The following is a 14,586-nucleotide window of genomic DNA, read 5'->3' as shown; positions in this document are numbered from 1 at the left end:
AAAATCAGAAAACAATGCTTACGAAGTAGTGAAAATAGCCGATCTACAGCTTGTAGATCGTCTATTTTCACTAGTTTGGGTCCTGACTCCTGGGGAGAATCTTGGGGTCTCGTGCTAAAAGGTTTGGGAACCAATGCAGTAGTAGATCAATATATCCAATAGCATTAGGACCGTGGGGCGAACGGAGCTCTGTCTTCCTTCTGTGCTGATCTGACAGCTCTCTCTCCATACAGTGAACACCAGAGTCAGACCTATAAGCACCCCGGCCGATCAGAGGAAGAAAGGATGTGGAAAGAAGAGAGGCTTGCGTCTTCTGCAGTTCGGACGAAGTTTTGTTACAATCGTGGCGTGAATAGACCTAGATAGCGCATGCATCTTCATCACGGCAATGTCTCTCAAACAAAACTGTCTGCCGTTTACCACATTTTCAATCGGATAATCAGCGACGTCACTTGGAACAGGGCAGGCTGCCGTGTCTTCTCCGTTTATTGACAAGCCATTGGAATAATCAGTTCAGTGTTTGATTTCTCTGTCTGGACTGCAACATAATTCGTGTATTTTCGTTTTTTTCCCCCTCACGTCCTCTACTTGGGAAGTGAAGGTTGTAACAAACTGTTGCCAACAGGACACTGTTAGGAATAAGGTTAGGTTTTGGCACCGTTTTACCGAGGTTACGTTTAGGAATATAAGGTTATAGGTTTAGGCATATAGTTTACTGAGGTTAAGTTTAGGAAGATAAGGTTAGGTTTAGGCAGAGTTTTACTGAGGTTACTTACGTTTAGGAATACCAGGTGGCGACCCGTTCCGAGGTCGCCGGATTTGCCCCGGGGCGACTGTGTTTTGGGGCGAGCGTTGTGGTGTTCGGGGCTACAACTGCTCTGATTGCATCCAGACTGTACGGTATCCGCCGGGAGAGACTCGCACGTGTGTCAACGAACTGTATCAACGCATTGTTTGACTGCAGTCACTGGGAATTCGGCTGGACGACACGATACACGGTCCTGGCTTGACATCATTTGTGGATTACTTTATTGTATTGTAATTAAATAAAGAGGGACAGACATGTCATTAAGCAGAAGTATTGAATTCGAACATTTCGAGGAGCGAGAGAACAAGCCGCACCGGTCGTCCCGGACCGGCAGCGGCTCGGGGTCCAGAGGAGGGGGGAACGGCTTGGTGCCCAGCCCGGCGAACAGTGCGCACTGTAGCTTCTACCGCACGCGCACCCTGCAGGCTCTCACCTCCGAGAAGAAAGCCAAGAAAGTGCGCTTCTACCGAAATGGAGACAAGTACTTCAAGGGCTTGGTGTACGCCGTGTCCGGCGACCGTTTTAGGTCCATGGACGCCTTGCTCATGGAGCTCACCCGCTCTCTGTCGGATAACGTCAACCTTCCTCAGGGGGTCCGGACCTTATACACGGTGGATGGAGGGAAGAGGATCACCAGTCTGGAGGAGTTGATGGAGGGTAAGGTCATTAACCAGGGGTCATCCATATGTCCATATAACGGACACATGTGTCCGTGGCAAGACATGTCCTTGTACAAAGTCACATTTATTTTGTTTTTACATAACATAATGTTCTTATTTTGATCATCATAAGACCCAATTACTGAATGTCAGTCTACTCTCCAGGTTTTCTTCAGAATATGTATGACACTGATTTACTACATGACACTAAAGTATGACATTAGGAGTCCACTAGGACAGTGGTTCTAAAACGTTTTGTTTTCAAGGACCCCCATAACTAAGGCTGTACAAATGGAACCAACTGTTTGGTTCCATTTGTACACAGAGTTACAGACCTATAATGGTCCATTTGGACTGGTACCCTCAAGGAACCCCAAAGGTCCCTCAACCCAATTGAGGACCATAGCACTAGTACTATACATTTAGGGCTAGCTCTGTTTCTGGTAATACTTGTATGTCCATGGCAAAAATTGAATTATGACAAAACTGTCGTCCACAAGCCGGCATGGCGATGAACCCTGTCATTAACATCTCTCTCCCATCCCATGTAACCATCTATCATGAAAGGAGATCAATGCTGTTAAAGTGGATTGATTGGTTTGAACGCTTCATTGGATTTGTCTGGCTGAATTATAGTCTATAACAGGTTTGCCCCAATACAAGCTACTATAATAAATACTGCTACACTAGAAGTCGTGAAATGTAATCCCCTAAAGTCAATGGTCATAAATATTCAGGTCCTTGACAATACTGTATTCTCAATCAGTTTACCCAGGAGGAGTGTTTGACAAAATGGCCCTTTAAACCCAGGTGAGTTAATGTCAAATGCCACAGAAGATAAGAACACGTTCAGCAGGAAGTCCTTAATCAGTTAGTCCGACTCCTCCTTAACAGACTGCTAGTACCTTGAATTAAGTCTTTTATATTATAAACCAGAGCAATTCAACCTTCAATATCTTGTACACAGAAACACTAACCAGATGAGCATAATGCATGCTGATGTGTGGTGTGAACTTTGTTGTTACCTTGTAGGAGGACAGTTTCACCATCCTCTCAGCTCCCTAGTGCACATAACTCTGCTGCTGCTAGTCCACTTGCTTTCTCTATTCGTCCATTTATTATTTCATTGAACACAGTGAGGCCTTTTAGATCTGAGGGGGGATTCTTCCTAAGAGCCTTCAGGACTTCTTCTGTAGTGCCTCTGCGTTAACTGTTTTGACATGCATGACCCAGTGTGGAGCTGCAGCAAGAGCCTAGCAGACAGACTGACTCCAGGAAATTGGGTCTGTGTTCCAGCACAAGTGTGCACTAATGTGTATTGATCCCAATGATTCTTCTAGATGGATCTGTGTGTGTGTGTAGTATGTGTGTGTTGTACTGTATGTACGTGCATGTGTGTATGCCTGCAAGTGAATTAGAGTGTGTGATGATGAATGAGTATTTTTGTGTGTTGTTGTTGCTGCTGAGTTTATTGGTTGTTAAAGCAGACCTTTTAGTGAGATCTCACCCATGGGACATCAACGATGGAAGTTTTCACTCTCCCTCTGTCCAATGTTTGTGCACTGTGGCTGTTGTAGCACAGACTGACAAGTTTGTTTATACAGGAAATTATTTGAGAAAAGTCTTTATCAAATTCTGCTTTACTGTTAGATAACAGTAGTAAGTAATGTGATGAGATACTGTCATGGTGCATGGGGGTCTGTGGGATCTTCCTGATATATTTTATCCCCCCTCAAACAAATGTCTCTATGAATTATAAGCAGAAAATGTGCGAAATAGTCTCTCTCTCTCTCTTTCTTTCACTCCCCCCCCCCCCCCCCCCCCCCTCTCTCGTTGATCAAGCTCTTGGTCTCCTTCCCTACCCCCCTCCCCCCAAAAATACACCACGCACGTGGTGAAAAAGGCTTAGCAACGCTTCTACTACCTCTGTCACCTGACCTAAAGAAATTCAGGGTGAACCCCCACATCCTCAGGTTGTGATACAGCAGCACCACTGATATCCTCCTGACGAGCGGCACCTCCACCTGGTAAGGGAAGTGCACCACCCTTGACTGCAAAGCGAGAGTGGGAGAGAGAGCTTGATCGGAGGGAGTAAAAAAGGAGGAGAAGAAGGAAGAAGGAGAGCCTATTTCACCGATGCAATAACTCGGCCGATGCTTGGCCACGCATTGTCCGCAAGAACCCCATAATTGCCAGACAATCTGATATGTTTATTGCTTGTAGTAGATATTGTAGCATTTCAATTTTATTTTTAATTTTTTATATAGCAGTGTCAACTGTCAACCATACTGTCTTACTTAAATTCCATTGCAGACACAGTAACTACCCCTGTCTGATACTTTCAGCTCCAGGCGTGCTCTGAGAGTGCCATATTAAAGATCACTTCATCTTCTTGCTTGGCTCCAGACTGCACCTGCCTGGTCTCTCCTGCAATCCTCTTTCAACAAGACTAAGGCCCTGTTTTGACTGGCAGCCAAATCCCGCCTAAATCAGATCTATGCCATATCCAGATTTTAATCCGATTTTTTTAATGAATTCTGAACAGAGACGGGCCACATGGAATCCGATTTTTGCAAATCCGACTAGAGCCACATTCAGAGGTGGTTTCAAATCTGATTCAAATCAGATTTCTAAAGATGCTTCTGTCTGAACGCAGTAACCTGCTCTAATAACCACCCAAGTCGCTTATATCAAACTGTCCAAAACGTCACTTGCAGCGCGCCCCGAGCACCACTGACGTCCTTACAGAGCGTGAGCATTGATTTCGGTATACGAGAGCACAAAGGGTGTAATGAAAACAAAACAATAGCGCAGTATACGTTTTACAGAAGAAATGCTGAGCAGCATTCAGTGGACAGACGGAGAAATTCAATGTCTCCTAGCACTTTGCCTCAGTACAAGCGAAACTTGTAGGAATGTACAGGAACAAGGCAATATATAAAGACATATCTCGCGGCATAGCAGAAAATGGGTTCACAAGGTCCTGTCTGCAGTGTCAAAGTAAAATAAAGAATTTAAAGAACATCCATAAAGAGATAATAGTCATGACGCCTACGTCGTTACCACGGCAACCAAAGCAGATATGTTGACGCAGGGCAGCTTTGGGTTGGCGTTGTTTAAATCAGTCTGAACACACAGATCTGTGACACCTCCGATCTGATCACTGCATTTGCAAGTCGGGCCTAAAGATCGGATCTGAGAAACAAATCGGATTTGACTGCGGTCTAAACGGGGCCTAAGAGTTTTAAAGCCAGAGCAACACCCTGTAAAGGCCCTGCTGCTCCATACACCCAACTGAATAAGAGTGGTTTGAACCGACAGATACTGTCAAGCCCCATGCTCTTACTGGTGGGGCTAAGATCACACACACTCATTCACTGCCAGGCTTATTTCAGCTTGTTGATCCATATGCCAAAGGCATTATGGATCAAACGGAGAAAAAAAATTCTCCGTTTATATTTTAACATTGAAGTGGATGGAGAATTAACTTTTTGAAAATCGTTTTCTCCTAGTTCCTTTGAGATTAAAAAGAAAAAAAAATAACCAAAAAAAAAAAAAAAAAAAATTAAAATTTTATTTTTAAACTTTTTTTTTTTTTTAGGAGACGTCAAAAGACGTCATTGGCACTAATGGCGCACTGAAAACGGCCGTCAAAAGACGTCATTGGCACTATATGAGTTAAAGTGTGTGTGTGTGGGGGGGGGGGGGGGGAATATTGTATATTCATAAACAACAGCATAGGCTTTTAAGGTGTCTGAATATTAGATTATGACATACACATAGACCATCTTGTGGGCAATGTTGTCATTTTGGCCTAAGGGTGATGCTAGAGGAAAGGTCACCAAAGTCATTATCGTCCGTGGAGTACGCAGGTGCATATCAAATAACATGTCAATCAGCAAGTAGGTTTAGAGAGATCTTGTGTGAAAACGAGTGTTGAACCGACTGACTCGAATTTCCATTCTTATAGTCCTGCCGCTAGTGGGACTGACACAGGGTTATGGAAAGGCTGCCTGGGATCCACTGGCTTCTTATTGCAGTCATACATACTGGGCACAACTTGAGACTGCTGCTCTATGCTGTATGCTCTATGCTGGAGTCATTTTCTGTGCCCCATCTCCAGAGGGACTCGTGGAGAGATTTAGGCCAGGCAGTGGCCTGATGAGAGCCGCATAGCACCACTTGTTTTGGCAAATAGAGCAGTGAGGATGTTTTGGTGCATTGGAACTGCTACAGGCTGCTGCCTGCTTCACTTGGGATGAGTTGGCAGCAGAAACAATGGCTAACATAAAGAGCCCATGATTATTGGGCATTATTGTTAATCATGTTTTTCATTTTTCCCCAAAACTACATTTATGTGTAAAAAGCCATATTTATGTGGACACACCCAGAATCTCACCGATAATTCCAGGTTGAGACCTCACCAAAGCATTAGTCTTGCTACCCATCTGTATGAGGATGGGGACCTCGGGAACAGGTTGTATCGGGGGAAACTTGTTATAGAACTGGTTTAGGTTGGACAACTATGGAGAAATGATTCCGGACAGAAAATCAGTTAAGAAGTTCAAGTGAGTCGAGGCGCCAATGGCCTAGTTGCATAGCACATAGTACATGTAGGCTCTAATAACAGCGAGTCGCGGGATCGATTCCCGAGCCGATGGCCTTTGCTGCGTCACTCCCCGTCTCTCTCTTGTTTCCTGTCAATCTAAACCGTACTATCCAAATAAAGGAAGAATAGCCCAAAGAAATTGTGTAGTTAACTGACTCTGGAATACAATCACAAAGGCTAAGTAGGAAAAGTGTTATTGTCCCTGCCGAGCTAAACTGAGCCATCTCTGAATCTGGGGCTGACCATTTGCGTGTCTCTGCGCATGCACTCATGGCTTGCCAATGATGTAGGACTGAGCAAAGGGGCTTTTGTACGGTCTGTGTTAGCAAATGAAAATGGCGATCTTTCTAAACTAGGCCGGTGCCGGTTGGAAACACATGCCCCTCGGTTATGCAATACCTGTTGTACCCGCTGTCTGAATATGTAGTGTAGTACCCATTATCACAGCATAATGATGACATCAGGGATCCCCATATATATTATGGGCATAAAAGGGATACAGACAAACAGACAGTCCGACAGACAAACAGATTGTGGATTTTCAGTTCTGGACAACCACTGGTCCTCTGTGATACACATGCCAAGTTTGAAGTCAATTGGTCGGACAGTCTTTGAGTTATGCGTGATTCCTACAAAAACACTATTGGCTTTAAGTAGCTATTGGCTATTCAAGCTTTTTATGAAATGGACTAGCAAGTTCAAGGCTTTTATTCTCACATTGACTTGCAATTCAGCTGTTGCAACATTAAAGGGAGTGAAATTCGTATCCCTAAGTATAGCCTGCAAAACATTGTGGTTTGTGGACAAAAATACAATAAATAATATACAAATAGTAAAATGGCAAAAACAAACACATTTTTCAATAAAAAAACAACATAGTGTAGGATATTATAGCTTTTACTAAAGCCTGCTTACTGTCTGAAATACATTCTTTAAGTGTAGAGTATGTACAGTACAGTAAATAAGATGTATGCATGCCAAGCACACATAATCACAATAACATTCCAAGGGGTTTGGCTACTGATAAGGTTCTTTATTCAAATTAACATACTGTAACATGCATAATACATTTTAAATTAAGCTGTACAAGCACACTAGTCATGTCTTTGTTTACACAGCCATCTCTTGCCAAGAGCGTGAACATTTCTGCACAGCTCAACGGTCTTTGAGAGAGCGAGACACACACACACACACACACACACACACAGTCAAATTAGTTGATATAGATCAGTTTAACCACTAAAAATCAATATACATCGGCTTTTTGAAAATAGCCAATAAGCAGACTTGGCAACACTGCCATTCACAAGAGGGGGGAAAGCTGCCCTTTTCTACCCCTTCCCGAACAAGAAGGAAGTTTGGACTGCATTGTCTTACCGACGTTTTTGTCGGTTTGGAAAGCCTGACCTGCCCGACGAAAACTTGGTGTCGGGAACAGCATCCGGCCATGAGACTGCTGGAGCGTTTTGTGTTGTGTTGAAACCCTATCGAGCACACATGATTCACATGTGAGGCTCTATGGCTGAATGGAATTACAAAGTTGTCCAGTTAAACTTGGAACTACTGCGCTTGTAAAACTGAAGACGGAAAGAGAGTCAGGAGATACGGTTCTGGGTTTCAGACACAGCTTCAGTTCATTCAGTCGAAAACCTCTGCTGTCCCGAGTTTTAACTGTTATTTGGATATTGGGTGGGACTGAATTGATTTGGTATCATCTGATCCTTTTTAGTTATTCACTAATGTAAATGAAAATATTGAGCCTATCTTTCTCTTTTCAACTTGTGTGTGTGTGCGTGTGCGTGTGTGTGTGCGTCCGTCCGTCCGTCCAATGACTGGTCAAGTTAATGTTCCAGTGCTGTGAGCAGCTGTGGTATTTCTAAATGACCTTGTTAAAGGTGTTCTCATCTATGTTGCAGATGAGGACAGTTGAGGGTGGTCAGGGCCCGGGGTCCCCTAGCATCACAGGGGTAAGGGGTGGAGCTGGGGGAAGTTGCACCTGAGACCCCTAAGTCCCCCAGGGAGTAGACTTGTCACCCGTGCCCCATGTGAGCAGACCCTCTCTTATGTCATATTGTCATTGTCCCTGAATTGATGACATTCCCAGTTCCCATTTTGTCACAGTTTCTCTGCCATAAGGTCCCCCCCAGCTGTGTCCTAGCCTGTTAATTAGCCTTTGGTTAATTGCAATAGCTTAAAAAAGCCAGGTATCATGGGACACATCTCATAAGGGTGTCTGTCTTCTGCCTGTCTCTCAGTTCATTTTGGCTTGACACACATCCGATGAGGAAAGAAAGATTGATTATGTCATGCAACCATTGGTAAAGTTCACTTTTGGAAAGAAGATATTGAGCTTGACTTTGTTTGTTCCTCTCGATGTACAGTCCCTTTAAGGACATTGTGTGTGTCACTGTGTGTGTGTGTGTGTGTGTGTGTGTGTGTGTGTGTGTGATATATATATATATATATATATATTATTTCTTTCATGAATATACGTGTGTGTATATATTACACACACATGTATATTCATCTGAACAGTGGTGTTCAGGCAAGGAAACCTATTATTTCTGCTATGCTAATTTCCTTAGCGCCGCCTGCTAGAACACTAATTTATCTGTTGGTTAGATCATTTTCTCATATTCTTTCTATCACATGGTTTGTGCTATCAATCATTACAGCCAAGACCTTTTGGTGAGGAACATGGTGACCTTTATGTTGTAGCCTCACTAGCCTGCGTGTGCATTGCTTTGTCACTTCACTGGAAGACATTCAGTGTTTGCTTGAACAGAAAGAAGGTATTGTATGGATGCCATTAAGAAGGATCTGATTCTGAGGGAGATCAGTTGCTCTTGGACTCTGGAAGACTGCTTTGATAATGTGTGATGTAGTTAGAAGTGAAAGAGAAAGCCTCTCTCTGTCCCCGTCTCTCTTTCCCATTCTTTCTCAGAAATGAAGAAAATGCTAAAACAAAAAAGACCTCCCTTGCCGCCCACTTGTTGTGGCAATTCCCTTGTAGTTGTCACATGAAGGGAAGCACTTGGCTAACTACTACAATGGAATACTGGGTAGGGAAAAAATAAGCAAAATATCTTTGCTGTGGACAGAGGCCAACACAGCAGCTCGAGTTAAGAGAAAGGAATGGTTATACAGGCCTTGCCTCTCGGTGTGCATTCTGGCTTCACTGACACATTTTAACCCAGTTATCCAGTGTACATTGGGTTTCTGTCATATAAGTGCATTGTTTAGCCCTACTAGCAGTGGGGATCTCTATTCTAAGGATGGCAATGTCAGTCTGACACTTGAGTCTTAAACAACATATCTGTACACATATATTCCATGGCTGTATCCCCATAGAATTTTCTCTGCACCTTCATTACAATTTACAATTTAGGCATTTAGCAAGGTTCAAGTTTATTCAAGGTTCAAGTTTATTAATGTCCCAGAAGGGCAATTGGGTTTACAGCCAGAGTAGTGGTTTAAAACAAACAGACGGTACAGGACAACAGCAGACATGAAACACCATAGCATAAAAACATAGATCCGGGCGCATCTAGTGCAATCGTCATCACAGTAAAGTGCAAGAGATAAAGAGATAAAGTGCTTGTTTTCATCACCATCATTATCATCATCACAAGAGATAAAAAGGGAATTATAAAGTGCCGGCATAAAGTGCTTGATCCATCGTCATCATCATCATCACAGTAAAGTGCAAGAGATAAAGAGATAAAGTGCTTTTTCATCATCATCATCATCATCATCATCACAATAAAGTGCAAAGAGATAAGATAAATAAAGGGCTAAATTCAGAATATAAGGTGCCTGCATAAACGCAGACGCTCTTAAAGGGATAGTTCACCCAAAACATTACGTATTTTTTATCAATTACACACCCCATGAAGCCTTGAATTCATGGATTCAGTCAGTTGACCTTTAACCAAAAAAATCATGAATTCAAGTTGTAATTGATAGAAAATAAGTAATTTTTTGGGTGAACTACTCCTTTAATCCATTGCGATTTACAGTAAGCAAGGACAACACAAGGTAATACATCAAATGCATAGAAATAGTAATCTATAATCTAATAATAAACTAGTCTGCCCCAACGCTCCTGATTTCGTGTATAGAGGGGCGGGTGTATAGAGCCGGCGAGAGATTGCGGCTGATCCCATTGGTTCACCGATCTGTCCGTCAACCCCCGCCCCGTTAACACAACATTACGAGCGACGCCCACTGCACTCTGGTTGGTTGGGAAATGAAACACTTCCTCATACCCAGTACAGGCTATGGTTGGGCCAGGCTTTTATTTTTTAGCAAAACTAAGCAATAAAAGCCTGGAGATCGAGGCTAATAATAAACTAATACATAAGTAAACCAAGAATCTATTAATAATCTAATACATAAGTAAACCAAGAACCTATCATCAGCATGTACATTGAAACTATACACAGTAGGATGCCAGGTCAACAATGACCTGGCATCTGTCTACATAACGTATCTATCTAAGTTACATTTTAGCGTTTGCATAAGCCTGCAAGGTCGTCAAGGCTTGGGCAAGTGGTACATACGGCAAGTGCTACGGGCTGAGGTACATTACATTACATTACAGTCATTTAGCAGACGCTTTTATCCAAAGCGACTTACAATAAGTGTATTCAACATAGGTAGGGAACGAAAACTACTAATCACCAGAAGTCTTTAGTGCATTTTCTGCAAAAACAAGCAACCAAGAGTATACCGAGCGCTAAGGTAAAAGTGCAATATATCAGCTACCTATTTCCTTAAACAGATGAGACAAAATAGCTAAGTCAAATGAGCATGAGCTAAAACAATTCAGTGTATCGACTAAACAAGATCCAATAAACAATACAACAATAGAAAACAAGCGTTCGTACAACTAGTTAACAACAAGTAGGTCAGGCAGAGAGGAAGGGTAGTGTTTCCTGAAGAGGTGGGTTTTCAACCTGCGGCGAAGGTAGCATGCTCCACATACAGTAGGATGACCCTATTGATTTTGGTGACCCCATGGCCTTTCCCCTAGTGCTACCTTTATTTAGGCCAAACTTTGCACTTGCATATTGGTATTGGTAAAATGTAGAATTATGTACATTCTTGAAGATAATTATTATAGTTAATTATCCAGTGTAATAAAAAAAATCCAGTCTAATAAAAAAAAACAATATTTTGAAAGCATAAAAAACAAAATCTCAAGCACTATTAAATAGTAAAGTGCTTGAAATGTAAAATAGGGGAAACGATAAACATGCCTCTCTAGAATGAAAGACATGCACAGACAGTGGATGCGCAACACCGATGCACACGTAACGTAACATTGCCAGCTGTAGGGGAGTAGAAGTCATTAACGGAGTCATTAACGTCATGCTGTTCAACTTGGAAAGACTTCCTGGAAGGATGCACTCATGTTTCCTTGCCGAGTCCTTGCTACTTGGAGAAGGAATAAGAGGCCTGGCATGACAGCCAAAATGGCGGGCTGAGTTGAACTTCCAGTTCGAGTGAGGATAGAGGAGCAAGGAAATATCAGGCAAGAGACTTGGGATCCAGCTAATGACTTTTCCTCTACCTCCACCCTTCGCTCAAAATGTTCAGTTAGGTGTAAGGAGAAGCACAGCCTCTAGTCTAGGGTCTGTTAGTGGGCTCTGTCTTGTTTTTATAGATTTGTTTTGTGTGTAACGTAGAAGAAGTGATCCCGCACACTGTCTTAACTTACAAAGAAATATTTATTGAGGAACAATATTCGGTCAACTGACCTTCATCAGGTATCAGGTAGGGTAGAAAATGACCTTTTCTTTTGTATCTCCATTGGCTGTTCCTCTTTACACACAGCTGTCACATCTTGCACATCTATAAGTAGATGTGCAAAAGGACTACTTTGGTTGGTGTTTATTACTTTTAATTTCAGAGTTAATAACTGTGACTTGCGAGCGCTTCATGTGGTGACCGTTGTTTCTCCTCCAGGTGAGAGCTATGTGTGTGCCTCCAATGAGACTTTCCGTCGAGTGGACTACACCAAGAATGTCAACCCCAACTGGACTGTGGGCTGCAAGACAGGCGCGTCACGCTCCCTGTCGTCCCTCAGCACGTTGAGGAGCGATCTGCTGCAGCGCGACTTCATTAAACCCAAGTTGGTGACAGTCATCCGCAGTGGCGTGAAGCCTCGCAAGGCGGTGCGCATCCTCCTCAACAAGAAGACGGCCCACTCCTTCGATCAGGTGCTCACTGACATAACCGACGCCATCAAGCTGGATTCTGGGGCCGTGAAGAGGCTGTACACCCTGGAGGGTAAACAGGTATGGCTTGTTTGGGATTTTTTTAATTTAAGCAGTATTTTATCTTCTGCATATTGCGTTATGCATTGTGATGCATGGATGTTACTTTTAATATAATTTCTATTTCAGTGGTTGAAAAATGAAATCATGTGTGAGCTGAAAGAATTACACTTGGGGTTTGCACTGAGATTCTGCACAGCAGCAGAATATTCTGCTTAAAGCTATGAGGCTGTTTACTTTTTTGGAGCCTAAATGCCATTTGATGTAATTAATTAGCATTTTCAAAGACAAACTAGGTTTGCATAAGACCAGCGATGATTCACCGGCTATTTGAATATGCCAAGTTATTTACAGTAAATTAAACACACTGATAGCACTGGTTCATCTCCAACACTGCATTAGGAATATGACACACATATACCAGATGAGACCACTAGGCTAAGACTTTCCAGCCAAATGCCTTATCTCTAAGAAGCTCTATCATCAATACAGGGTTCAGCTGTGCCAGCGCTTTAGGTAATTACTCTCTACTTAATCATCTAAACATAATTATACGCCACAATTATTTCAACCAGACATTAATGAATACTCTGGACTGTATTAAGTCCCTTTGACCATATCCATAACGTGAGATCCATCCCTATCTGACCCAGCCCTATTCAGTCATGCATGCCTGTCTCTCAGAGCTTCAGTTCTATTCATCTGGGACACATAATGTTGTAATTTAATGCTCACATTTGGATTTCTCATCTATGGCTCCCCTGGTGTTATGAGATGAGGTGATTTTGAGCACATGGTCCCCTTCCTCTTGCAGTTCTATAGACTGATGTTAATGTTGGCTGGCTCATCTGGCAGCCAGGCCTGTATTCATATATCACAGGTTTAAGATGGCCTTGTGAGCAGCAGTGCTTCCTCTCAGTTGGTTATTAGGCCAGGAATAATAGTTCACACAGCAAGGAGAGGATTCTACCTCTATGTGTTTAAATTATGGATTGCTGTTTGTGTGATATGTGATTTGATTAATGATCTAGACTAAAACATATTTTACACATTTTGTTTGTTAAGTGGGAAGGAGTTCTGGTGAATTTTCTCCATGAATAAAGGGGAGCTTTATACAATACATTTTGACTGAGAAACTCTCAGATTGAAACCATTTATACTTTTGTCAAATGGGGTGCATTAACTGTGGTCATTAAAAAGGTGGCATTAAGAATCTAGGCACTAGAAAAAAAGGGCATTAGGTTTTCTCTGCCTGAAAAACACAGGCTTCTGCGTCCCACTGTATGCATCCTCCTTGACATAGTAAGCCCCCCGGGTACAGACTGTGGCCATAAACGCCTACGACACAATACACAGGCACACAGAAAGGGTAAGAGTGGAAAGAGATGAAACCATAACAAGGGGAGGTGAGAAGAATGAACAACCCCCCTCACACCCCTTGTCCCTCAAATCCCATAGAGATGACTGTGCAGTGCAAACCACAGCTATAACCAGCACAGGCCAGAGAAATGACTCATGAGAATAACGACCCTATCTCCTCTAGGGCTGACACAGCGGCAGCCATTGTGTTATCAGACCAGCGGAGAAATTGTTCTCGTCTCTTGTGGTGCTTTGATAAAGATTGTAGCTGATTAACCACTTTCAGCCTGGTGTCCCTATTTTGTGCATGTCGTCATAGTTGAAAAGAAAAATGTTTTGAGTAGAGCTTTTGGTCACATACTGTGGCATCATTGAAAATGCACTTTTCTCTCTGTGTTGGCCTCCCAACCACATGGAAATGTTATTTTCCTTTTGAAAATGGCCATCACCTTTCAGTTGCGTTTCTCTTACGAAGGGGTCAATTTGATGACCTTTATATATAATGGCTTTATGTATAATACCATGTGTTTTGTTAGTCTACACCTTGTACTTTGAGACTGAAATGCGATTTGTAGCTTTGTGACAGTAGACAGCTCAGCTGGTGGGGGCAAATTGTGACTGCAGCACTGCACCAAAATGTTTGACAGCACAATGATAGAAAACAAGTGTTTTACAATATCGTATCGATTGAGGCGTGCGAAAAATAGTCTGCTGAATGCATTCCCCAGATGACAAGTGATGTTGACAGCCTGTAGAGTCATATCAGATGAGTGTGTTTGAAAAATGACTAAGTTGTACAAAAGTGAAATATATGAGTGTAAAATGACACAGCTCACAGCTGTGCATCGTAATAGATCTCATGAGACCCAG

General features: G+C 42.6%; 1 protein-coding gene across 3 annotated transcripts in view; it reads left to right on the top strand.

Moving 5' to 3' along the window:
- The first annotated feature begins 246 nt into the window (after nucleotides 1-246).
- The window catches only part of dclk2a (doublecortin-like kinase 2a), a 70,324-nt gene continuing 55,984 nt past the window's right edge, over nucleotides 247-14,586 (top strand). For 2 of the 3 annotated variants that reach the window (XM_080451742.1, XM_080451741.1), the window contains exons 1-2: nucleotides 247-1,465; nucleotides 12,047-12,378. In XM_080451742.1, the coding sequence (XP_080307868.1) occupies nucleotides 1,063-1,465; nucleotides 12,047-12,378 (735 nt within the window). In that variant the 5' untranslated portion in view covers nucleotides 247-1,062. The remainder of the gene's footprint in view (nucleotides 1,466-12,046; nucleotides 12,379-14,586) is intronic. The other variant, XM_080451740.1, reaches the window with a different exon arrangement.

This window comes from Gymnoscopelus braueri (assembly GCF_963280865.1).
Source record: "Gymnoscopelus braueri genome assembly, chromosome: 2".
Classification (NCBI taxonomy): domain Eukaryota; kingdom Metazoa; phylum Chordata; class Actinopteri; order Myctophiformes; family Myctophidae; genus Gymnoscopelus; species Gymnoscopelus braueri.
The sequence above is the reverse complement of the archived record's forward strand: the minus strand, read 5'-3'. Positions and strand labels throughout refer to the sequence as shown.